At 33.8% G+C, this 24,609-nt stretch overlaps 3 protein-coding genes across 3 annotated transcripts; 1 reads left to right on the top strand and 2 right to left on the bottom strand.

Annotated features, from left to right (window-relative positions):
- Positions 1 to 2,339: 2,339 nt before the first annotated feature.
- On the bottom strand, positions 2,340 to 2,952 carry LOC115998282 (cysteine proteinase inhibitor B-like). Its single transcript, XM_031237813.1, has one exon. It carries the CDS (start codon positions 2,893 to 2,895, stop codon positions 2,476 to 2,478), a length of 420 nt encoding a protein of 139 aa, XP_031093673.1. The 5' UTR covers positions 2,896 to 2,952; the 3' UTR covers positions 2,340 to 2,475.
- A 2,443-nt stretch (positions 2,953 to 5,395) lies between these two features.
- On the top strand, positions 5,396 to 13,737 carry LOC115996759 (kinesin-like protein KIN-12B). The gene is made up of 16 exons (XM_031236158.1): positions 5,396 to 5,853; positions 6,411 to 6,548; positions 6,656 to 6,739; positions 6,881 to 7,006; positions 7,122 to 7,181; positions 7,271 to 7,324; positions 7,415 to 7,507; positions 8,375 to 8,470; positions 8,730 to 8,875; positions 9,442 to 9,591; positions 9,707 to 9,836; positions 10,069 to 10,920; positions 11,005 to 11,103; positions 11,180 to 11,332; positions 11,408 to 12,253; positions 13,167 to 13,737. The coding sequence occupies exons 1-16, from the start codon at positions 5,527 to 5,529 to the stop codon at positions 13,479 to 13,481; spliced, it is 3,669 nt and encodes a 1,222-aa protein (XP_031092018.1). The 5' UTR covers positions 5,396 to 5,526; the 3' UTR covers positions 13,482 to 13,737.
- A 6,410-nt stretch (positions 13,738 to 20,147) lies between these two features.
- Positions 20,148 to 23,175, bottom strand: LOC116011069 (transcription factor bHLH62-like). The gene is made up of 8 exons (XM_031250617.1): positions 22,179 to 23,175; positions 21,900 to 22,091; positions 21,757 to 21,822; positions 21,606 to 21,674; positions 21,438 to 21,509; positions 21,120 to 21,350; positions 20,721 to 20,799; positions 20,148 to 20,602 (listed from the first exon to the last, which is right to left on the bottom strand). Exons 1-8 carry the CDS (start codon positions 22,911 to 22,913, stop codon positions 20,565 to 20,567), a joined length of 1,482 nt encoding a protein of 493 aa, XP_031106477.1. The 5' UTR covers positions 22,914 to 23,175; the 3' UTR covers positions 20,148 to 20,564.
- Between the last annotated feature and the right edge of the window lie 1,434 nt (positions 23,176 to 24,609).

The raw sequence follows: 24,609 nt of genomic DNA, 5'->3' as shown, positions 1-24,609 counted from the left end.
TTTTTTTTTTTTTTTTTTTTTTTTTTTTTTAATGAGTTCAATCCACACCATGAACATTAGTAATTTGAGTTCAGAATGGTTTTATTGTGCAAAAAAGTGTTTATTTTGATGAGAATTGAAAGTTGAGTTATCAATAATAATAATATTAATAATAAGCAAAAAAGTGTTATATAATGCGGAGCTACAGTGGGGATAGTGAGGGCAACTGCCCCATTCACCTCACCCTTTATATATATGTATACGTATATACATACTCATTTACAGTAAAATAGTGTATAAAATTAATATTTATGTATAAATTATTTTAAAAAATGAATAGTTTAGTTAGTTGTAATATTGGAGAGTTAATTCCAAAAATAGTCATTCGATTATTAACTTTTACCCACAAAATGTGTAATTAAGATATTGAACACAAAAAGTATTATATAATCAATTCTTTCTCCTGTCATATTTTATCTGTTTTACTTACTATTATCGGTCAAATCAACAATTTCAATTTCTTCTTTGCTTATTTCTATTAGCATTTTTCTATAAAATTTAAATTTATTTTTTTTGTGTTTAATAATACTTTAAGTGTAATTTCTAAATATATATTAGATATCAATTCTAAACTTAATATTATAAAAAAATTAAATTATAAATGATTTCAGTCAAAGCCGAGTTCAGTCAAGCATAAACCCGACATGACTAGCATTTTTACATGTTCCAAATAAAACAGATCATGATAAGGTGTCATTAAATATAATTGATTTTAAAATATTAATTTGCTTTATATAGAACTTTGGGTTCAAGTGGTCAAGCGGCTACTTCTTTTTTTTGGGTTCAATGACGTTAGAATAGGACTATATGAGATCTTCCCTAAAACTTCGAATTTAAACTTGACGGTTGACAAGCTGTACGCATTAATTTGTCGATAGGATCACCCGTGACCAAGTCAGTCAGCCTATACACATAAAACATTCATGCATGCATGCGTTTTTATACATTTGTCTTGCAATTGCTCCTATATATAACCATGCTATATATTTTTGGCAAAGGGTCAAATAGACCCATGTACTAACACTGATTGTTCATTCAGCACCATGAACTAAAATATGGTCCATCTAAGTTATTATACTCCTAATTATTTTTCATCTAGTATTTTTAGCCCATTTCTAACAAGTAACCCATCTAATTTGTTGACATGGAAAATAAAATAATAAAAAATGATGACATGTTATTTATATGAATGTTTTGGATGATTTTATCCTATTTCATTAATGAAGAAAATGATTTCTTGCAATGAAAAAGAGTAGAAGTCAAAGTTGTTATATAATGTTTTAATTACAGTGTACTGCACGATTGTGTATGTATAGTGGGATATTTAAAGTTGTTCGGCAATGAAATTACATGAAAATCGATATATTAAAATTAAATATAATAACTTAAGATATTATATTGGGTAAATTTTATTATTTTTTAAAAAATAATTTAATTTTTATATATCAATTTTCATGGAATCTCATTGTCGAACGACACTGAATACCCCGCTATACATATAGCGTACACTCCGCTATACATATACAATACACTATAGTTGAAATTTTATATAGCAACTTTGATTTCTGCCCTATTTCTTTCCAAGAAATCATCCAAAAATACAATATCTTAAGTTATTCAATTATCCAAAAATCCAAAAATATTAATTTATTTTTAAAATAAAATAAAATAAAATTTGCCCAATACAATATATCTTAAGTTATTATAAAAATAATTTAATTTTCATATATCGATTTCTATGAAATCTCATTGTCAAACGATAATGAATACCCCGCTATACATACACTCATGTAGTTAAAACTTTATATAACAATTTTGATTTCTACCCTATTTCATTGTAAGAAATTATTTTTTTTTCATTAATGAAATATGGTAGAAATCATCCAAAACATCTATATAAATAACATGTCATCATTTTTTCTAATTTTATTTTTTCATGTCATCAAATTAGATGGGTTACTTGTTAGAAATAGGCTAAAAATGTTAGACGAAAAATAATTAGGAGTATAATAACCTAGATGAACCATATTTTAGTTCATGGTGCTAGATGAACAATCAATGATAGTACATGGGCCTATTTGACCCTTTTGCCTATATTTTTCTTTCCAAAGGCGGGGATGGATCACCCCACTTAGCTATTCCCATGTAAGTCCATATTGTAACCATTAATGCGTCTTCTCTCTGATAATCTTCCTATATATAGTACGTCGATCCTATATTTGGAGTTGAATTGAATATGCTTCCCTGGCCTAGCTAGCTATTATTCCAAATGGTCAAAGAATTCAATATATAGTTGAAAATTGAACCGAAAATACAACCTTAATTAGCTTTAAAATCGGACAGTGATTCTTTTTCTTATTAATTTCGTCACTGAATAATAACCATTCGACAAGATCGAGATCGATCAACATATATGATCATAATCATAAGATTATATTATACTAAGATGTCAAGGAAATGTTTACTTGGGTGGTTGGGTTCAAAGTCGATAAGCTCCCTAGAATGGGCCCAGGGCGTGACGACTACAACGGCATCGTAAATCCTTCGAGCGCCGCCGGAGCTGGTGGTGGCGGAGATCTTGAGGTAGTACTTGATCCCGGAAACCACCTGCGTCTCCGCCTTGACCACCTCCGAGAAGCTAAGCAACTCGCCGCCGCCTTGTTTCTCCTGCAGGACCCGGTTGTACTCGCGCACGCAATATCTTCCCAATTCTTGAACCTCCTCGTTGTTCTTCACGTCCTTCACCTCCGTCCACCCGCCCACCTTCCGTCCGGCGGCGTTCACCTGTGCCGAAGAGGAGGCTGATAGTAGCAGAAAGAGGGTAAGGAGCGGAAGCTTAAGTCTTGGTTTTTCCATTTTGGAGCGTGAGGATTGGATTTGCTGATGGTTTTGATAGTGGAAGTGTACTAGATAAGCATTGGCTGGGGAAGAGAATGGTTAATGTAGGAGAATGGTGTGAGGACGCGACACGTAAGAAGAGGAGGGTGATTGTGGCAGCATCTACGCACTGCCGCGTTTTCAATACACCTCATCACCTTTCAAATCAAATTGCCTAAATTTAAATAAGATTATGATATTATATTGTTTGAATTGGCTGCATAGCTTTTAGCTTTTTTTTTTTTTTTTTTTTTTTTTAATATTATTATTTATTTAATTAAACACTAAAAGTGTCAAATTAGCCCCCTAAGTCATTCGGATAGTGCAATTAGGCCCCCTAAGTAAAAAAAAGCTCAATTTCGGACCCCTAAACCGGTAAAATAGTGCAATTGAGTCCAAAAAACTTGTATAGCAGGTTAAGTCTTCTACATTTCAACACGTGTCACTTTAATTATTTTTTAAAATCTTTTTATTTATTTATTAAATTATTTAAAAAAAAAAAAAAACTTAACAGCCACCGGCTGTCCGGCGAGGACAGCTGTGGCTGTCCTCGCCGGACAGCCGGTGGCTGTTAAGTTTTTTTTTTTTTTTAAATTTTTTTTTTTTTTTAAAATTTTTTTAAAAAAAAAAAAAAAAAAACCTTAACAGCCACCGGCTGTCCGGCGAGGACAGCTGTGGCTGTCCTCGCCGGACAGCCGGTGGCTGTTAAGTTTTTTTTTTTTTTTAAATTTTTTTTTTTTTTTAAAATTTTTTTAAAAAAAAAAAAAAACTTAACAGCCACGGCTGTCCAAAATGAGGTCCAGGTCTGGACTGCCGCCCATCATTCCAGGCCAATGAGGTTCAGATCTAGACTTCATGGAAGTTTAGACATGGACCTCATTTTTTACAGCCGTGAACGAGGCAGCCACCGGCTGTCCTCACCGGACAGCCGGTGGCTGTTAAGGTTTTTTTTTTTTTTTTTTTTTAAATTGTTTTAATTTTTTATAAATAATTTAATAAATAAATAAAAAGTTTTTTTTAAAAAAATAATTAAAGTGACACGTGTCGAATTGTAGAAGACTTAACCTGCTATACAAGTTTTTTTGGACTCAATTACACTATTTTACCGGTTTAAAGGACTGGAATATAGCTTTTTTTTACTTAGGGGGCCTAATTGCACTATCCGAATAACTTAGGGGGCCAATTTGACATTTTTTCCTTAAAAAAATTAAATTTAACTGTTTAATTTAGTCTAACCATTAATATAAATGTTTGGTAAATAATTTTTCATATTAATTTTTAAAAAATATATATTTCAAAAATTTTATTGGAGCAATTTTCACTTTAACTTTTAAGAGAAAATTTATCATTTTTTTAGTCATTACATTATAACATATTCATAGTATTTGTCAACATCCTTAATTTGGATGTGACTTTCCATTTGGAATGATTAATGATATCAAAGTAATTAGACCACAATGTAGTACTTGACAATATAATTATCAAATTTTAAATCTCAAATTCTTTTTTCAAAGCATAAGATCTCTTCCGGTCTTCCCAAACTTACAAAATTGACACAATAAGTAAACTGATTTACAAAGAATACTTAAGAAGATTGTTGTAATGGTTGAACTTTAATTTTTTTTTTCCTATTTTTGTTTGAACATTTCATTAAAAAAATGGTAAATCAATTTCCTATTGATGGAGATGTGAAGACAGAGGAAAAAGAAGTAAATCAAGGCCAGATTAGTACAAGTGTACAACTAAATTGGTAATTTGACTAATCTCTAGTAATTAATACAGTATATGATAATAATCATCTTTAAGAACTATAATCCATTTGTGCATTCCAACAAGTTAAGGATTTCAATGTACTACAATCCTATTATCATAATTCATTTTACAGATTTGTAGATTACAATATATTCATTCGTATTTATGAAATCATATTAATGAACTTAGATAACTGAGTCTCCATTCTATACGATAACTCAAACAAGAGCAACTCCATCCGAATAGATGTAACTGCTGGTTTGAAAAACACAAAATTATAAGTTTAACCTTGACTTGTTAAGTTAAAAATAAATATATATTTTTAGTAATTATATAATACTCTTACATATTTAAATATGTTTTATTTACAAATATATATTATTAAAATGTTTTGAATATTATACCCTTAAAATACCCGATTTAATTTTTTAAAATAATATTACAAATTGGAACAAGGAAAAATAATATGAAGGGAAAGAAGAAGGTATTGCAAGTTGTAGCAAATTAGCAATATTCAAAAAGTCAAAACAAACGCTCCTTTGTGGCTTTGCCTGTCTAACGATTCATTTATACAATTTAAAAACGTCAGATATATTTAAAAACAGTGGTAAAATACAAAAAGAAAAAATAAAGAAAAAATGGATCCGATTCAGATCAAACAGCATGCCATTTTCCGCCTGAAGTAGATTCAAAATCATTACCTCCGGCCCCAGTCCTCCAACGGCTACTTCTATCATCTTTCTCTCTCTATCTTCCCGGCCAGTTTCTCTCGCTGCCTTGTCAGATTCTTCAATAACCCTAGTTCTCTTTTTATTTATCTCTCTCTCTCTCACTCTCTCGCTTTCTCTCTCGTCGACAATGAAGCCCATTCTGCAACCGAGAAACGCTATCTCGAGGGAGAATCACGAGGCCTCGGTGACTTCTCCGAACCCTAGCTCTGTCAAGCAATTGCAGAAATGGCCAACGCCGCCGCTACCGAATTCCAGTGGCAGTAGCCGGAAGCATAGATTTCCCAAGGAGAATGCTCCGCCGCCAGATCCGTACTCGTCGCCGTCAGCCGCGGCGAAACATAAGAGTCCGCTTCCTCCTCGGCCGCCGAACTCGAATCCTCTGAAGCGGAAGCTCATTGTTGAGCCGGCGGGGGCTGAGACTGCGGTTTCTGGCTCTTCTGACTCCGGAGTCAAAGTAATTTCTTTGAAAATCAACCCCGTTCTTGTTATATTCTTTATCATTTGATTTGTAAATTGTCGTTATTTCATTTCTACCAGTTTATTTAAAATTCAGCTTGTTAAACTCGTTGATTTTCATTTCTTCTCTTTCAGTTTAAAATTTAAAATGATACGATTAGGATTCCCTTTTGGAAGAAAATAATAAGCCTCAGCTGTTTATTTAAATGCAAAATAGTTAGGATATTTATTCTCCTTTGCGTTTAGATTTTAAACCTTATTGTTCAGGTTTATTGGATTAATTGTGTTTTTCTAGATCTAGTGGATGTTGGGCCATTCTAATGATTCTTTAAAAAAAAATCTATATAATTGAGTAAATTTTAGTTGCATTTTGGATTATCTATTTACTCTTCTCAGTTCTGGCTGAAGTTGGGAACAACCAATTTTTTTTTTCCCACTGCTTTATATGGTAACTTGGAAAAAGGCAACAAAACAGAAGAGCAGATGTAACTTGCTCTTCTTTTACAGTTATATCTTACTAGAGATAATGGTAAATTCTCTGTTCATATATACCAGGTTATAGTGAGAATGAGGCCACCGACCAACGATGAGGAAGATGGAGACATGACTGTTCAGAAAATCTCCAGCAATTCTGTGACTATAACTGGACATACTTTTACATTTGACTCTGTGGCAGACACCCAATCAACACAGGCAAGCTAGCATTATATTGATGCTTTCAGAATAAAAAGAAAAACTTGATTTTATCAAAATGGAGAAAGAAAAGCATGTTAAGATGTTTCTTATTGGTTATTTTCCAGCTTGATATATTCCAGCTTGTTGGAGCACCGCTTGTTGAAAATTGCCTTGCTGGATTTAACAGCTCAGTTTTTGCTTATGGACAAGTATGCTTTTCCCCCTTATCTCCTACTTTCTGGTTCTTGTAATCTATTCTTAAACTATAAAATTCAGTAAGTGCAATTTTCTGCACTTTAACACTTTTTGTGTTGCAATGTGGTATAATACACCTAAATTGAATTGATTAGACTGGGAGTGGGAAGACATATACAATATGGGGACCAGCCAACGCCCTGTTGGAAGATAACTTATCAAGTGATCAACAAGGCTTGACACCACGTGTTTTCCAGCACCTTTTTACACGAATTGAACAGGTGATCTTCTTTTGTCTTGTTCAGCTTGTGATATATTGTTGCATGTTGCAATTATACTCACATATATAATGACATTTAACTTAACTTCTTCTTCTTCTACTTTTGGGTTCTTCAGGAGCAAATTAAGCATGCTGACAAAGAGCTCAAGTATCAGTGTCGTTGCTCTTTTCTTGAGGTGAGTTTCTGCATGTGATCATTTTTAATGACAAAAATATGTCCATAATTTGACATTTTTACTCAATCCTTTGTGTGTGGAAATTACAGATTTACAATGAACAGATCACTGATTTATTGGATCCAAATCAAAGAAACCTACAGGTAAAAATTAAATGGAATACATAGTACTGAACCCCATCACCCTTGATTTTATTTATGTAAGCATTTCTCAAATCTGGGCTTCCCTTTCAGATACGAGAAGATGTAAAAACAGGTGTTTATGTCGAAAACTTGACAGAGGAATGTGTTTCTACTATGAAGGATGTGAAGCATCTTTTATTAAAGGTTTGCACTTCTTCATTGGTTATTATTATTATTATGAACATGAATTCATGTCTCGGTTATTTGTCTGAGAATACATGAGCTAGAAATGTAAACATGTTTTCATGTATGGTTGTTAACCATTTCTCTTTGGTGAGATCTTTTTACTGACAAGGCAGTTTTACTAATAAAATTTAATCCATGATAAAACCGTAAATTGTTTTATCTTTTAAATGTCGTCTACTATGTCTGTGTGAAATATAGAAACTACAGTGAATGTACAATTTTTTTTGGTTCCCTCAAGTCCTTAACCATCTGCTTCCAAGATTTTACCTGATAATATCTGTTTCAAATGTAGTGGTTCACTATCGCACTGTATACTCCCATTCATAGGGAAATAAAAGTAAATTGATTGAAAATGTGATATAGATATTAGATATTGGATGTGGCTGATAGTAAATTGGATGTTTTAGATGGATTGCCCAAATGCCCATGTATATCTCTATTACTTTATATTGTCTAATCATGTTATTTGTCTGCCTTGCTGATACATTATATATATATATATATATATATATATATAGAATTACAATCATATGAGACAACACCTTCCCGTGAGACAGATATGTGACAACGTGAGTGCACATAGTTTACTACGCGGATGCACATAGCCTAAAGTGTGTGCACTTAGTCTACATGAGTGCACACACAGTTTAGGGTGTGTGCATTCGTGAAGTAGACTATGTGCACTCACGTTGTCGCACTGTCTCACGGGAAGGTGTTGTCTCATATGAAGTCAACCCTATATATATATATATATATATATATATATATAGTGATCGTAATAATAGTATGGCGTATGGCATAATATATTGTTTGCAATTTCTGTAGGGATTGTCAAATAGGAGGACTGGTGCAACAAGTATAAATGCTGAGAGTTCACGTTCACATAGTGTATTTACATGTGTGGTTGAATCACGATGCAAGGTAACAATCCCTTGCTTATCGAATTAATGGTAGACAATTATATTTTATTATCTTTGAAATGTAGAGGAAGTTGAATTTCCAGAGAAGTCTGGCTTTTCTCCTAGTTGAACCAGCATCTTTCAAACATGCATGCAAACATGTTTAATTCTCTGATAGTAGTACATGCTCCATGAGCAAACATGCATGTACTTGGTAGTGTAATTCTCTCCTTTTCTCCCTAAACTTCCTATTCATCCTAATTTGGTGTTTCAATTTACAGAGCATGGCAGATGGCTTAAGCTGCAGAAAGACAAGTAGAATAAATCTAGTTGACCTTGCTGGATCAGAACGACAAAAGCTGACAGGTGCAGCTGGAGAGCGATTGAAGGAAGCAGGGAACATCAATCGATCACTTTCTCAGCTTGGGTATGGCTGCAAATTATTGAAAAGTCTTTGGTGTTAGGATGGATGTGTTATGTTCAAGAATTTCACTATATCTGCAATTTCTGTTGCAAATTCATACATCCCACTCAAGACTACTCGGTGAAGTGCTGCCTTATGATTTATGAATTAGATAAACTTTTAAGGCCTGTTTTGCTACATGTAGCTACTGTCTTGTTGAAGCAAATATTTCAAACAATGTCCTCTGCAGAAGCTTGGAGTGTGTATTATTAAGGCTTTTATTGATAAAATCTTGAATCTTTGATTAAACTATGAGAAATAATATAGTAGTAAATGGTCACTGTGTGGAGAAAGACATGCAATTACTTGAAGTGGTAGAGATTTATGCACATAACTTTAGTATAGATGTTTGCGGGATTACTACGGAGTTTTATTTCTTCTTAGTTTTGTCTACAACTGATTTAAGTATTTTGTATTAACCAACTTGTTCTATGCATATTTTGTGGAAAATTAGGATGGATCAATGGATGTATTTTGGTTACTTGTTTTTGTATCTGGTCCTGATATCCATTGTTTCTTGAATCTCTTAGGAACTTAATAAACATTCTTGCGGAAGTTTCACAAACAGGGAAGCCAAGGCACATTCCATATAGAGATTCCAAGTTGACGTTTTTATTGCAGGAATCCCTAGGTGGGAATGCAAAACTGGCAATGGTCTGTGCCATTTCTCCTTCTCAGAGGTGAATTGAACCCTGTTAATGCTTCTTTTCATATATATATATATATATATATATATATAAAATTCTCTGTCTGGTTCTTTTCCAACATGGGGGAATTTTGCCATGGAAAATGCAGCTGCAAGAATGAGACTTTCAGCACACTGAGATTTGCCCAACGTGCAAAGGCAATCAAGAACAAGGCTGTTGTCAATGAAGAAATGCAGGATGATGTGAATTTCTTGAGGCAAGTTATACGGCAGTTGAAGGTATATACTATGTCTTCACTCTTTGAATTCTCTTTTCCCTTGAATAGTTCTGTTTGGGAATACAAAGTGATAAGTAATAGTGTACTACGAAGTGTTAGGTTTCCCCATGTACTTCCTGAGTGATATCAATAAAATGAAAACTCTTTTTGCCTTTTGTTCAATCTATTTTCTTCCTATTATATTACATTATTGCATTTGTCCTTTAATGCCTTTGCTTTGTTCTTCTGGACAGGAGGAACTAATTCAAATGAAGGCGAATCAAAAAGACCAGAATGGAAATTATTCTACTGGATGGAATGCCCGGAGAAGTTTGAACCTGTTAAAGTTTAGCCTCAATCGATCACTGGCAGTACCTTTTGTAGACGATGATGGTGATACATTAATGGAAATTGTTGAAGAAGCTGAAAGACTAGATCTCCAATCAAATGCAGTTAATGTGGAAACAGGGAATGCATGTGCTGAAGAAATTGCTCATGAAGATATGGATGAAGAACCGACTCCTGAGAAGTCTCCAAATTCCTCATCTAATCTCACTATAGTTCCATGTGATATTCCAAAGTCTCCAACTCCAAGTGTTTCACCAAGGGTTAATACTGGCAGTAGGAAAAGTCTTAGGACTTCATCAATGCTAACTGCCTCTGAAAAGAACCTTATAGAAAATGAGTTGGATGCCTCAAATTCATCCTTGACAAAGCCCTCAAGCAGCACTTGTTTGAATACTCAATCGACACGAAGTAGAAATTGTTTTAAGTCAACTGAACATTTGGCTGCTAGTCTTCATCGTGGTCTTGAAATCGTTAGCGCTCATCGACAGAGTGCAGCTTTAAGAAAGTCCTCATTTCGATTCTCTTACAAACCTGCTGAAATTAGAGCAATAGTACCAGTTACTAAAGTTGATGTGGGTGTCCAAACTGTTCTTAATGACAATGAGTCATTCCAAGAGGGTTCACTATACTTATGTAGTAAATGCAAGACAAAAAATTCTTTGCAAGAGCTTAAAGATGCCAGTGATAGTTTAAATCTGCAGTTAGTACCTGTTGATGGGTCACAGTCTTGTGATAAATTCAAGGTTCAAGTGCCTAAAGTAAGTTTCTGAAGCCTAGAGTAGAATTTAGAGATTTATTTTGTCATAGTTGTTTTTTTGTCTCTTTAACAATTTACTTTTCAGGCGGTGGAGAAGGTCTTGGCAGGAGCTATACGGAGAGAGATGGCACTGGAAGAAATATGCTCCAAACAAAGTTCAGAAATTATGCAACTAAACCGTTTGGTAGGTTATCTCACTCAATCAAGAATTGTAGTTTTCTTTCAATTTGTGTAACCTTTCTTTTTACTACCAATCACAGGTTCAGCAGTACAAACATGAGAGAGAATGCAATGCTGTAATCAGTCAAACACGAGAAGATAAAATTGCACGCCTTGAGAGCTTGATGGATGGGGTCCTAACAACTGAGGATTTTATGGAGGATGAGATGTTGTCACTTACTCATGAGCATAAGGTATGCCTTTGGATCTTTTACTTTAGTCATGTGGATTCCTTTCCTCTCATCATGCATTGTTTCATTTGGTTTCAGATTCTGAAAGAAAAATATGAAAATCATCCTGAACTTTTAAGCACAAAAATAGAACTGAGACAAGTGCAAGATGAGCTGGAAAGGTATCGCAACTTCTTTGACTTGGGTGAGCGGGAAGTACTGTTGGAGGAGATTCAGGATTTGAGAAGTCAACTGCAGTTTTATGTGGAATCTTCACCTAAGGCATCCAAAAAGCGTCCATTACTGCAATTAACATATTCATGTCAGCAAAGTGTGGGAACACCTTTGTCTGCAATTCCAGAACCAGTGGAGGATAGTGCTGAGCATAGATCTTTGTCTGCAATTCCAGAACCAACAGAGGATAGTGCTGAGCAAATACTTGAAAGGGAGAGACTGCAGTGGACTGAAACAGAAAGTAAGTGGATCAGTCTTGTGGAAGAAGTGAGATTAGAGCTTGAAGCTAGCCGAGCACTAGCTCAAAAGCAAAAGATTGAACTTGAAATGGAGAAAAAGTGCTCAGAAGAGCTGAAAGAAGCAATGCAGATTGCAATGCAGGGTCATGCACGCATGCTAGAACAGTATGCTGATCTCGAGGAAAAACATATGCAACTGCTTGCTAGGCACAGGAGGATCCAAGATGGAATAGAAGATGTAAAGAAAGCGGCTGCAAAGGCTGGAGTAAGGGGTGCAGAATCTAGATTCATAAATGCTCTTGCTGCAGAAATTTCAGCACTTAAAGTGGAAAGAGAGAAGGAGAGGCGATATTTCATAGATGAAAATAAAGGACTTCAGGCTCAATTAAGGGACACTGCTGAGGCTGTAGAGGCTGCTGGTGAGTTGCTTGTACGGCTAAAAGAAGCAGATGAAGCTGTTCAAGTTGCTGAGGTAACTTTAGATTCTATAATTTACTCGTTATCATTTATTCTCTTGATACTATTTTATGTCACTGTTCTGAAGATGGATGTGTGGTATCTGTTTGTATTTTGTGTGCTTATCTTTTCACGTTCTTTAAAATTTTGCTTTCTTCAAATTTTCATTTGGATATGGGGAGGGGTGGATGGTAGCAATCTATATATGCATAGTTGTTTCTTCATAATGAATAGATTTGTGATACTGCCAAGGTAAATGCTCCCTTGTGTACCTAATTGCATGTAAATGTCATTATTCTTGTGAAAACAGTTAGGCCGCTGACAACCTTCTGGACCATGTTTGTGTAGTTATTCAGTTTGTAGTCATTATTGCAAAAAGCAAACTTTCTAGACCTTTTCATTTTTTTTTTGTTTTAAACTTAAGCTCTAAGTCTCAGTGCAAAATAAATCAATAAGATGCTACATGTTTTGATGGTTTTTTTTTTTTTTTTTTTTTTTTTAAATTTTGAAAGCAATGTTTTGATGTTTTCGAATTTGAATATGGTTACTAAGATGCCAAATTCTTACAAAGGAATATGCAACATGGTTTCATTTGATCACAACGATCTATATCTATATACAATCTTAGGTGCTTCATAACATACATGGGTCCATTTCATTGTAAAATTTTCTGATTTCAGGTGTACTAGTTTACCTTCTGGTATATATTTATCACATCCAAACACTGAAATATAGATTATAATAACTTGGTATATATATTTGCATGTTAAAACATTGGCACCTTATTGTTTTCTGATGTTTTTGCTATCGTTAATGCATGTATTTACTCAAGTCCAGAATCTATACACAATGTTACCCAAAAAAACCTGCTTGCAAGGCATACACACACTCACACTCTACTATAATGCTTTTATCTCTATGATTTGCAGAAACGGGCCACAGGTGCGGAGCAAGAAGCCAGCAAGGCTTACAAACAGATTGAAAAATTGAAGAAAAAGCATGAATATGAAATCAACAGCCTGAAACAATTACTTGAAGAATCTCGAGTGCATAAAGAAACAGAAGTCGTATATGATTCTGTAGAGGCGTGCAGTGCGGGTAAGTATGATGCTGCAACACAGACACAGAGCTCTGGTGATCAACAGTGGAGAGAGGAATTCGAGTCATTCTATCAGACTGAAGAGGAGCTGGCAAAATTAGAGCCCACTTCATGGTTCTCTGGTTATGACCGGTGCAACATATAGGAGAGATGCTTTTTAACAAAAAAAACCATATAGAACGTGATGTTGTATGTACCAATGTAGTAAGCTCTGTTATACAGATTAAAGGATCTTTTGGCCTTTTATTGTGTTAATTGTTACCAATTACCAACTTTATGTTCAAATTTTATGACATATTGTTTCAGAGGCACTTGGAACATCTGTTGTTCTGAGACTTCGCTCACTCTAGAGTCTAGACACAACTGAAATCTCCAACGTTATCTTGTTTGTTTGTTTGATACTGAACTTCTCGGTCTGTGTGTATGACCATGTTTTTTCATATTACAGATTTACAGGGACAAGAACAAACTCAACCACATGCATACAAACAGGCTCTGCAACACCTGTCAAATGTGTAAGGGTAGATTATTAAACTCATTAATTTAATTGGTATTTGCTTATGTTGTTCTTGATCCTTTGCTTGTAGTCACACCATTAGATGCTAAATTGCATGTTTCATGTATATGGGTATTGAAACATGGATACATCAACAATTTTTAGTTTACATATTACGAGACACCTATCTATGAAAATAATATTTACAGATATTGTTGTCTCACTTATTATAAATGAAATGAACATTATTGAAGTTAGACGATTTGTTACTGTCTCACTTATTATAAATGAAATGAACATTTGGCGAAAGAAATATTTTGAAAGTTGGGGAGTCGATATTCATGCCATCTGTTGGATAAGGTGGGACTAGGAGGTGAGACAATGGGAAGTGTTGAAAGATATGAAGAATGAGCATTGATGTTTACTAGCTTAGAGATGATTTAATTGCTGGGTTTTGATGTCAAGATGATAGGGGGCAGTGGGGTCTGTGGGTGAGACTAGTCTGCCATTGCCTGTGTATTATAAAATGGGTAGCTTCAGGCAGACAGCGTTCACAAGCAGTTAAACTTGGGCAGATATTGTAGTCCATCTTGTCAATGGAGACCATTCAACAACTAGCTTGTGGGATTGTCTTCTCTGACATGTAATTCTTCCAACTTGTGGACCATTCTATTATGCCCACAAATTCCTCTTTCACTCAAATAGAAGATGGAGAAGCTACCAAGTAGGCTCCAACCCTAGCCATATGTTAGCCATTGAAATGAGAGTATATCCATTTGGACCATTTCCCCTTTTATTGTTGGAAAGGAATAGAGATATGGCCCTAAGGAGTAGCTTCACCTTGCATTCCATGTTTGTTTTGATGCAGATGCAATTTGTTTATCCATGTCATTGCACTTCTGACCTAATTTATTACTACAACTATATCATTTTGATTTACGAGACAAATCAGCCGCCACTAAAGGGTATTTGTAGCTGATTAGTTCAAACCAAGAAAGTCAACATATAACTTTCATGGAGAGTCGAACTTGAAGTCTTGTGGTGTTCAACTCGGTTGGAATTGCCCCCAACATTTATCATCATTTAACATATATTCAATGAAATTGTGATTATCTCTAAAAGTATAGTCTTTTCAATATCACATGTAACATTTATTTTTAAATTGCTAAGTAGCTTGCAAACTTGCATTATTATTATATTTTAGAAGTAAATTGAATTGTAGGGATGTGAAAAAAGGAAAAATAATTTTCACTTTTACAATTATCGATTTTCAAGCAATTATGGTGAATTGCATAGCCCCATCCTAAGTTAATAAGGAATCTACATATTCAATAATAAAATGATATGTTAGAGAGTGATTGATAAGGAGGGTTAATTGTAGGAGTTTAGCATGGTCCATGAGAATTATAAAAGTGAGGGAGTATCATATAGATAAACAAAGCATAATAGATTCGTGTCAATTATATTAAAATTATAACATAATCCGCTTTGTATATATAACTATTGTTTTTTAAAAGCTATCAATCAATATTAGTGACTTTTATTTTTTGGTATAATTATGTATGGTACGTCTAATTGTATTGGGTAAGGTGGATATATAAATGAACAGTACCAAATACAACCAAATAAGTAGCTGTACCTATTATTAAACCACACCAATGTCATTTAACACTTGAAAATTCTCATAATATTTTTGAATCTATTCTAATTTTTACATATATATATATATATATATATTTATTTATTTATTTTTTTTTTTCTAATCATAGGAATGACAGAAAATTGACCACAAATAATAGTAGCAACCAAAAATTTAATAGGGGAAATGGCACTGAAAATGACACAGGAAAATTCAGATCTTTGATGCAGAAGGTGCAACAAAGTAGTAACATGGGGGAACTTGTGACTGTTATTGTGGTCCTTCAAGAATAGTTAATAGTGTTTGCAGTATTATAAATTAATAATATTGCTGGTTGGTCCACATATATAGAGACCCAACTCTATAGGAAAATATTATAAATAAATAAATAATATTATAAATAAATAAATAATAACATCAAGCTTTTGAGCTGACAGGCTCAGGCTCCCTCTCCATTTTCCAGAGATTTTGATGCTCTCAACCCTAAGTAAAAAACAACCAAAATAAAAACAATCATCTTTAAGAGAAACAATGACATTTTTAATGTCTTGTGGCTACAAAGCTTTTGGCTTGTGTGTATGCGGCAAAAATCTTTGGATTGTTATAAGATTGTGGAGCGATTTCGACTGTTAAAATTCTTTAAAAATAGACGTCGCGTTAAAATATCGTCACAATCACTTTTTATTGAAATTAAATAACTTTTTTCGCGAATAAAGTTAAAATCTATCCGTATGGGTATCTCAATTGGTCATAGGGATGAAATTTGAGAAGAAAAACCAGGAACATGCACCTTTGTGTTCAGCTGAGTTTTCATGAATTGTATACTCCCAGATGCCCTGTCATGATTGAGGATTCAATCTTTTGAGCAGAAAAAAATAAAGTTAAAACTTTATAAAAACATAAATTGGGATGTCAAATCTAAATCTAAATCTTCTCCACTTCTTACCAGAATACATAAATGGATTGTCAATGATCATTATACGTTAGATAAATGATCTGGTTGGTATAACAAAATGATGAAAGGTTCTTTATCTATAATTACATTATTTTTCTCTCACTTCAATCACATATCACACCAAACCAAATAACTCAAGAGAAAATGGCACCAAGGTTGAAAAGAGCAGACACATAAAAGTAAAAAATGAGATTCTTTTTTTTCTTTAATCCATAAAAAATTTCAATTCTTTTGGAGTAAAATTTACGAAACATGATTGCTAGAAATGAAAGTGAAAATAAGGTAAGATAACTAAAATGTGTTGGTTCGAGTGAAAAGGGTCTATGCTAAAATTATAAGATTAGGAATTTGAGTTATCTGTCCGTATACATTAACATCTTTAGATCGAAAAGATGTCTCGAATTAAGTTTGACTAAAATTGAATGAATCTTATATCGCAAGATACCGTTAATACTGCAACAAGATGCGGTTAATAGTGCGACAAGATGCTGTTAATATTGTGACATAAGAAAAAAAGTAGGTATGATAAGTGTGCACAACATAAATGATGAGAGGAACAGTGTTAGAATGGTAATTATTGGACCCTTCAACCCCCTTTCTCTAATTGAGAATTATTAGCTTTTAATAACCTTCCAAAGGAACATATTCCATCAATCCTCTCCTAACCACTAATCTTTCTATACTGTGGACCCTTAATTGCTTGTTATGTCAGCAGTTAATCATGCACTGCCATTATTAACACTATTCTTTTCTTTTTCTTTTTTCTTTTTATTTTTTGTGTTTTTTTTTAAAAATAAAAATAACTGCAAATTAAACATTTTCACCAACCAAGTTGACTTTGTAGGTAGAAATATTATTATCTTTCATTCTTTTCCTCTTTAGCTTCTGATCTTTTTCTTCCTACCTATCAGGAATCTACAGCTTTTCTTTTTTAGCTATGAGAACTTGCATATATATAAACCTATAAGGAATATTCTATCTTGTATCTGAAAATTCAATCTTACATTGAACTATGAAAATATTCTGAACATTTTACGTTTATATATATATATATATATATATATATATATATGAGGTATGGTTAGGAGATTTGGTGTGGTGTTTGGAAGCTAGCCTTTGAGATTTTCCTGGAAATTAAAGGCTTTCTATCCACAAAGTTGTGCCTATCTTCCTCCCAACCCCACTACTTTCTGCATCTATTTATCCATTCTCTGCACTTTATATATAATAGGGAGGGTTTAAGTGAGAATAAGTTTTTAGATAAAAAGTAAGATTAATCTAATTCATTTATTTGGATCGATAAACAGTTGAAATTTTTAGAAAATAAAGAGAAAAAAAGCGATTTCGATATTATAAATATTGTAAATTTTACGATAGTTATAAAATTGATCTCATAAACTTTGTAAATCTCAACCTAATAAGCGACTAAGATCGGGTTTACTTTTTACATGAGCTGTTCTCATTTAATATATACATATACATATATATATATATATATATATATATATATATATGATTTCTTATAGTGTTCTGATTGTTTGGCCAACCCATAACTTCACTGCTGTCAACCTGGTGTACAGTGCTGTTAATAAAGAAAGATGTCCATCAATAACCTTTCATTAAAATGATACTTAAATGATGTTCATCAACAAAATTTATTAAAATGAAATGATTATGATTATAATTAGGATGAATAATTTTCCCACTAGGGACATAATGTAATTGGTCGGGACAAATAACATAAGATTTAAATTTAAATTTAATGTTTGATGAAAAACTTACTTTCTAATCAGTCTAAAATTTAAAATTTTTAATCACTCATTTCTCTTCTTGAAATTAAATAAAAGCATTAAACGGCGACAATATAACTTTTTTTTTGAGATACATTTGATTGGGGATGGGTGGGTAGAAAGAAGCTAAGTAGATTCAAAATCGAAATTCAAAGACACACGCGAATATGTCAACAATCAATATGACATGTTAAGTTGAACTTTGAAACCCGTCAATATAACTAATTTAATATTACAAATTTATTAGTAATTCTATGAAATATCATTCTAATTTGCGAAACAAACTTCATAGTAAATATTTGTATGAGATATAGCATTCAAAGTGACATTGGATTCCAGCTGAATGCAACATCCTTAGTAATCAAACAACTGGACTTAAGAGAGCATTTGTCCCCACTAACAGCTGGTTACAAATAAGAATCTAATCCTCTAAAGTTACGCAATTTCAGGGTTTTTATTACATGGCCCCAACCATCTAAACAAGTTTTTCCCTTTGATTTTGACATCTCCACAATAACATATTTTGTGTACCACACCTACTTATCTCCTCATATCACCCTTCTATTTAGCAAACCACCAAATCACATGACTAATGTTTCTATGTTTCTATTTCTTTCTTACATATTACATTACAAAATTATTCAAACATCACATTTTGGTTCCACTTCCCTATTAGCTAGATGGCTTGTTAGCTGGTCATATTAACCGATTTGACACATTATAAAAGATATTCGACAAAATTAAGAATCTGACAACTAATCATATGAAATTTTAAAATGATATGAAGAAGATGGTTTACTACGTGCCGCTTTTTTTTATTATTGTTTTAACTTTTTACATATTTATTCTACAAAAATATATTCAATATGTACTATATAAAATAGGGGAGGGTTTTCACTGGATCCTTATCATATATATATATATATATATATATATATATATATATATATATATATATATATATATATATATATATATATATATATATATGAACACTTCTAAGATGTTGATGGGCACAAAGTGCAACCAAAAGTGAATAGAAAAAGTTTTGAGGTTTATTGTATCGAGTACCCAAGACAAATACTAAGGTGCAGATTGCACCGGGTACAAAGAAGAGTGAATACAAAAAGTTTTAGGATTTTTTTTCGATATATTAGGCTTCATACTATATGCCAAATTGCCAGACTAATCATACCCCTATATTGTCATTGGAGTAAGGCTTTAAGGTAATCGGTCAAATCAGCTAAGTTTAGTCCTACGGGCATCCATCGGTGTAGTAGACTTTTCCTATATAATATTACGAGACACATTGATACCAATGAGTATAGTAGACTTTTCCTATATAATATTACATCATGCAAATAAATTTAAAATACATATTTTTTTTACTATGTGATATTCCTATTTTCTTTGGCTAGTGAATATGAGTAATACTATACATACTTTCATTTTTTTTACTCATTGCTTAGTTGACTTGCTTTGATTCATCGAGAAAAAAAAGTGTGGATTGTCGCTTTTATTCATCTCTTTTCCCTCTATTAATAAAATTATGACACGTGGCGAGAGTTTTACTCCTTCGGAATCTTTACATCAATTTTCAAAGTAATAAAAGTGTCCTTTCATCTTTTCAATGCTTGTATTGACTTTTAATCTTAAACGATTCTTTTTCAACTTTTTTGGTTCAAAATCTAAACGTAACTTTCACATTGATATAAGAATGTGTCAAATCTAATTGTAACGATATCTATCCAGTTGAAAATATCCTATAAGTTCGCCGCAATTGGCCCATAATAAAAATAAGAAAAAATTAATTGTACTCCTTGAAATATATATTCTAACCACATAACCTACTTTTTAAAAAAAAGGTCACTTTCCAAAATCAATGTCAATCAACACACAAAGGGTAGGGGTAAACTGAACTTACATGAATAGGCAAATAAATTAATTAGTGATGAAAATTTTGAATTAAAATGTGGTTTGATAATACAATGAGTTACATAATGTCTTCCCTCTCATCAACCAACCCTTGGACACACATCTTATCATCAGCTACAATATGTTACATGTGAAATTTCTGGAGTTCTCACAACAATATGATCTCTAATCCTTCTCCTCCAATTTTTTTTTAATGTAAAAAAAAAAAAAAAAAGAGCAAAAAATCATAATAATCAGCTGACTAATGGCTAAATTAATTATGGAACAAGAATGGATGGAGGGAAAAAAATTATCTTTTTCTTGAATCCAGAAGTCCTCTCTGTTGAACTGCCAAGTCTCCTGTACATAAACAAAAGCCTCTCCCAATTGGGGCCTTAAAATGAATGGTGGAACAGTTTTTGACTGTTGTGTGATCATAGCTCAACTTTCATTCCAGAAGCACCCACAGTTCCTGCATTTATTCATCATCATCCCAAAATAAGATGCACTCACAGGTAAAAAACTTGAAATATAATCAACCAAAATCGCTTAATGTTTAGTTTCTGGGGTGAAAAAGAAGAAGAACAAACCATGAAAATTCTGTGACTGGTTTTGGCCAAAACCCATCTGGACAACAGTGTTGAGATCATCCTCAAAGAATGCTGGCACCTGGAAATTCATTGTCTAAGCATTATTATTATACAATGACTAATTTAGTTTATACTTATTATTTTGGGTAAAGAGGGAAACCCGCAGCCAATACCTAACGGTATGCACTGGGTAAATCATGCTTTGTAACCTTAGCCGGCAAAGGACTGCCAAGAGGTAAACCACTAAACCAACCTAGGTTGCCCATAGCTGACCGGCTCAAATCAAGAAGGCCAATAAGCCACTCCTGCTGAGAGTTGAACTTGTAACCTTGTGGTTACCAAAGTTAATAATTTGACCAAATTAACTGGAGTTGCCCCTATAGTTGTTATTTTAGTTACCTGAGAAGCAGGCTCAAGAAAAGTGTCCATAGGAGGCAATGCCAGGCCAAGATTTCTACTGCTGTTATTAGCATTCAACTGGTTAATGGGAAAAGTGACTTCTGATCCTTTAGGAAGGAGTGTGTGCAGGTTTGGAATGGATGGCAGAGATTGAAAAGAGTATGGGATTGGTGATCCTGAGGCCTCTGATGAGAACATGTTCTGAGCCATCGCCCCGCGAAATTGGTACATCTGAAAAATTTTTCACATTCAGTGTTCATAATTCAAGCACAAAGTTTTGAATCAGACAGACTTGTGACAATAATAACTTAAACTCACATCCTTGGAGAGAAGAGCTTCCATGTTGAACTCCATTCTAGGGTTTATAGTGGCCAACTTCATTGACAGAAACTACAAGCCAGAAAGTATGAATGAATTACATTAAATGTAACATAATGGTTTAGATATCTGGCAGTGAATTGCAGTGGGGAGTGACGGTTAATTTACCTCGACTTGTCGTTGCAACGATTGCACATAATTTATGATCTCATCTAGCATAACAGCTTTTCCAGTCACCTATAAAAACAAGCAAAACTTTAAGAATTCTGCAGATTTTTCTTTCAACTCAAAACACCATCCATTCACTAATTTATTGCACCTTATTGCAGCCTGGCACAAGATCTTGTAAAAGCTTCATTCTTTCACTAATCTTTTCTCTTCTAACCTGTTCAAATTAGGTGTAAGTAAGATCTTCACTCGCTAAAACAAAGATAAACAAGAAGCAATTTGAAGAATTTATACTCTTTCTGCAAGACTATGGGCATCAGTGGCCTGGCCCCTTCTGGCTCTGACATGAATGTAATCCTTTGGAGGTTCTTTGTTCTCCCCTGCAGCTTTATCATTCCCCTTTGGAGATGAATCCTTGTCATTCCCACTGTTTTGCTCATCTGATTTGATTCTTTTAGGATTAGATTCATTGTTCTGGGATGTAGCCTGCAGAGGTAGAGTTAAACTTTCCTTAATTTCTGCAAACATTAAAAGAACAGAACAGAACAGAACAAAACAGAACTGAAATTTTACATTGGCAGAGGATGATGAGGGTGTGGCTGTTGTTGTTGTTGTTGTTTCTTTGGCCTTCCCCTTTGCAGCAGATTTCCTCTTTCTTGAATTTGCATCATTTTTGGCAGTTTCCCCAACTGGAATCTGCTCAGAGACAGTGGAATTCTCCCTGGAATCGCCTAATTCTGAGTTTTCTAGCGTTAATTTCTTGCTGGGAGCTGAGTTTTCCTGAATGGGTGCCATTTGAGATCCGTGAACCTTGCCGGAAACCTTCCCGGAGTTGACCAAACTCTTGTCGGAAAAACAAGAAAATCTTGCGGCCCTCTCTGCGAATCCAGGATCCGCGGAGAAATTGGAAAGGGCAGGATGGATGGGAAAATTGGCGGCCCTGATCTGATGATCCGCCATTGACGAGAGGTTTAGCTTAGGAGGGGAATTCAAGGGGGTGTTATAACAAGAACTGTTAGTACAGGCGGCCGGAGAAATGTCGCCGGGGTTATCAAAGCTGCTGCCCAGTCTGCCAATCAGTTCCCTGAGCACGAAACTCTCGTTCTCACCGGAAGTGTTGGCGGCCGGCGGCGCCACTCCGGCGTTGGACGCCGCCGGCGACGACACCATGGAACTCAACGCCGACTCGAACGGGTCACTCTGATCCACCGGATTTTCCCAACTGGGATTGAAGAAATCATTGGCCTCAACTCCAATTCCATATGGCATTGTGATCCCATCACTCAAAAACAAATTTTGTTTATCCATGTTAGGGAATTGAAGCTTATGAACACTTCAAGAAAACTTCAAATTCTGGCAAAAATGAACTGCACACTATTTTTTATTTTTTTTTTTTGAAATTTTTAATTTGTGGGCTACCTTTTGTAGGGAATAAGAAAAAGAAAAAGTGGAAGAAAAAGGCAAGACTTTTGGAGGCCCTAAGAGGGGTATTATATAAAAGAAGAGGACAGAGAAGATTGTAATGATGAGAGAGAAAGTGAGGGGAGAAAAAATGGTGGGAAGTGAAGGAGAAGAAAGGGGGGAAGATAAAGAAAATGAAATGTCAGTTTGACCTTTTGTTTTGTTTTTTTTTTCTTTTTTTTTTTTTTGTCCCCATTTTTTCAATAAACCAAAGTTTTCCACTCATTCTTTTTACCCTTCACCCTTTTGGGCAACTTATACCCACAGCCCATCTCACCAAGCATTATTCTTTGGACGCTTTTAACTTCCTTTTTTCCTATAATAGTTTTGATCCATGAGTTAACCCTAAATTTTTACATCAAGAGCAATTTTATACCCCATTTCATTTTTACCTATTTGATTTAATTAATGAGATTGATTTAAGTTATTTATAACTTAATTCTTATGTAATATTTAATTTAGTGTTAGTATATAAAATTTATATATTTATAAACAAGTCAAAAATATTATTAAACACATAAAGAAGTGAATTTAAGAATTATAAGAAAATATTAATGATAATTAGAAAAAGGAATTTATTAAGAAAAACAGCCACCGGTCGTCCATGGACAATCGTGGATGTTCTTGCCGGATAGCCACGACTGTTTGTTGTTGTTTTTTTAATAATATTTTTAATTTTTAATAAATAAATAAATTTGTTTTAAAAATTAAAATAAAAAAGACACATGTCAACACCACAAAGGTTTAACATGCTAAACAAGTTAAATTGAACTTAATTGAACAATTTTACTGATTTAGAGAACTTGAATGATTTTTTTTTTTTTTACTTAAGAACCTAATTGCACTATTCAGTTGACTTAGTGTGCCAATTTGACCATTTCTCCTAGAATAATTGTTAACATACAAATTCATTTTTCTCTATATAAACTTTGGACAAAAACAAAATCATAATATAAAGATATCAAGTGAATCATGTGTTGTTAGTGTGGATTAATCCCGCATCTGTCTACCTTAAATGCATAGTAACTTAACTCTAATGCCACTTGTTAGGATCAAACGCTTAAAATTAAACAAAAAAATTATAATTCGTTACGAGACACAATTTTATTTTCTTATATCACAATATTTTTTTAAAATAATATGTTGGACTTGACCCTTAAATCTTTCTACTCAACAATCTTCTAATTTCTTGATATTGAACTTGACCATTCACCGGCGGAACATGCTGGCATGCAATCACCGGGAGGCGGTGGGATGTTGTCAAATTCCGTCAGATCAATCAAATAAATATACGTGCATTATTATATACATATTTTCAGACCTCCCGCAGTTACTATACGTTCCTTCGTCAATAATAAGCAATAAAGTTTGCAGAGCTATGAGGCCGCCGTGTGTTCTTCCACTTCCCGACACATCCATCTCTGACGGAGCTTCGTACCCGTCGGTGGGCTCCCTTTGCTTTCTTAGATCATTTAATTTTCAATTCGTGGACTCACCGCCACAGCTGATCACCATTCATCAAATGCTGCTCATGTATATATGC

Source organism: Ipomoea triloba, chromosome 1, assembly GCF_003576645.1.
Source record: "Ipomoea triloba cultivar NCNSP0323 chromosome 1, ASM357664v1".
Taxonomy (NCBI): domain Eukaryota; kingdom Viridiplantae; phylum Streptophyta; class Magnoliopsida; order Solanales; family Convolvulaceae; genus Ipomoea; species Ipomoea triloba.
This window is presented reverse-complemented; position numbering and strand designations above follow the sequence as displayed.

Bases quoted from the DNA above. Each gene is read 5' to 3' on its own strand.
- LOC115998282 (XM_031237813.1), bottom strand. From the start codon at position 2,895: ATGGAAAAACCAAGACTTAAGCTTCCGCTCCTTACCCTCTTTCTGCTA.
- LOC115996759 (XM_031236158.1), top strand. From the start codon at position 5,527: ATGAAGCCCATTCTGCAACCGAGAAACGCTATCTCGAGGGAGAATCAC. The intron at 6,740-6,880 runs GTATGCTTTTCC...TGAATTGATTAG, and splicing joins CAGTTTTTGCTTATGGACAA to ACTGGGAGTGGGAAGACATA. The intron at 11,104-11,179 runs GTAGGTTATCTC...TACCAATCACAG, and splicing joins TTATGCAACTAAACCGTTTG to GTTCAGCAGTACAAACATGA.
- LOC116011069 (XM_031250617.1), bottom strand. From the start codon at position 22,913: ATGGATAAACAAAATTTGTTTTTGAGTGATGGGATCACAATGCCATAT. The intron at 21,823-21,899 runs GTATAAATTCTT...TAATTTGAACAG, and splicing joins CCCATAGTCTTGCAGAAAGA to GTTAGAAGAGAAAAGATTAG. The intron at 20,603-20,720 runs GTTTGTTCTTCT...GAATAAATGCAG, and splicing joins CCAGTCACAGAATTTTCATG to GAACTGTGGGTGCTTCTGGA.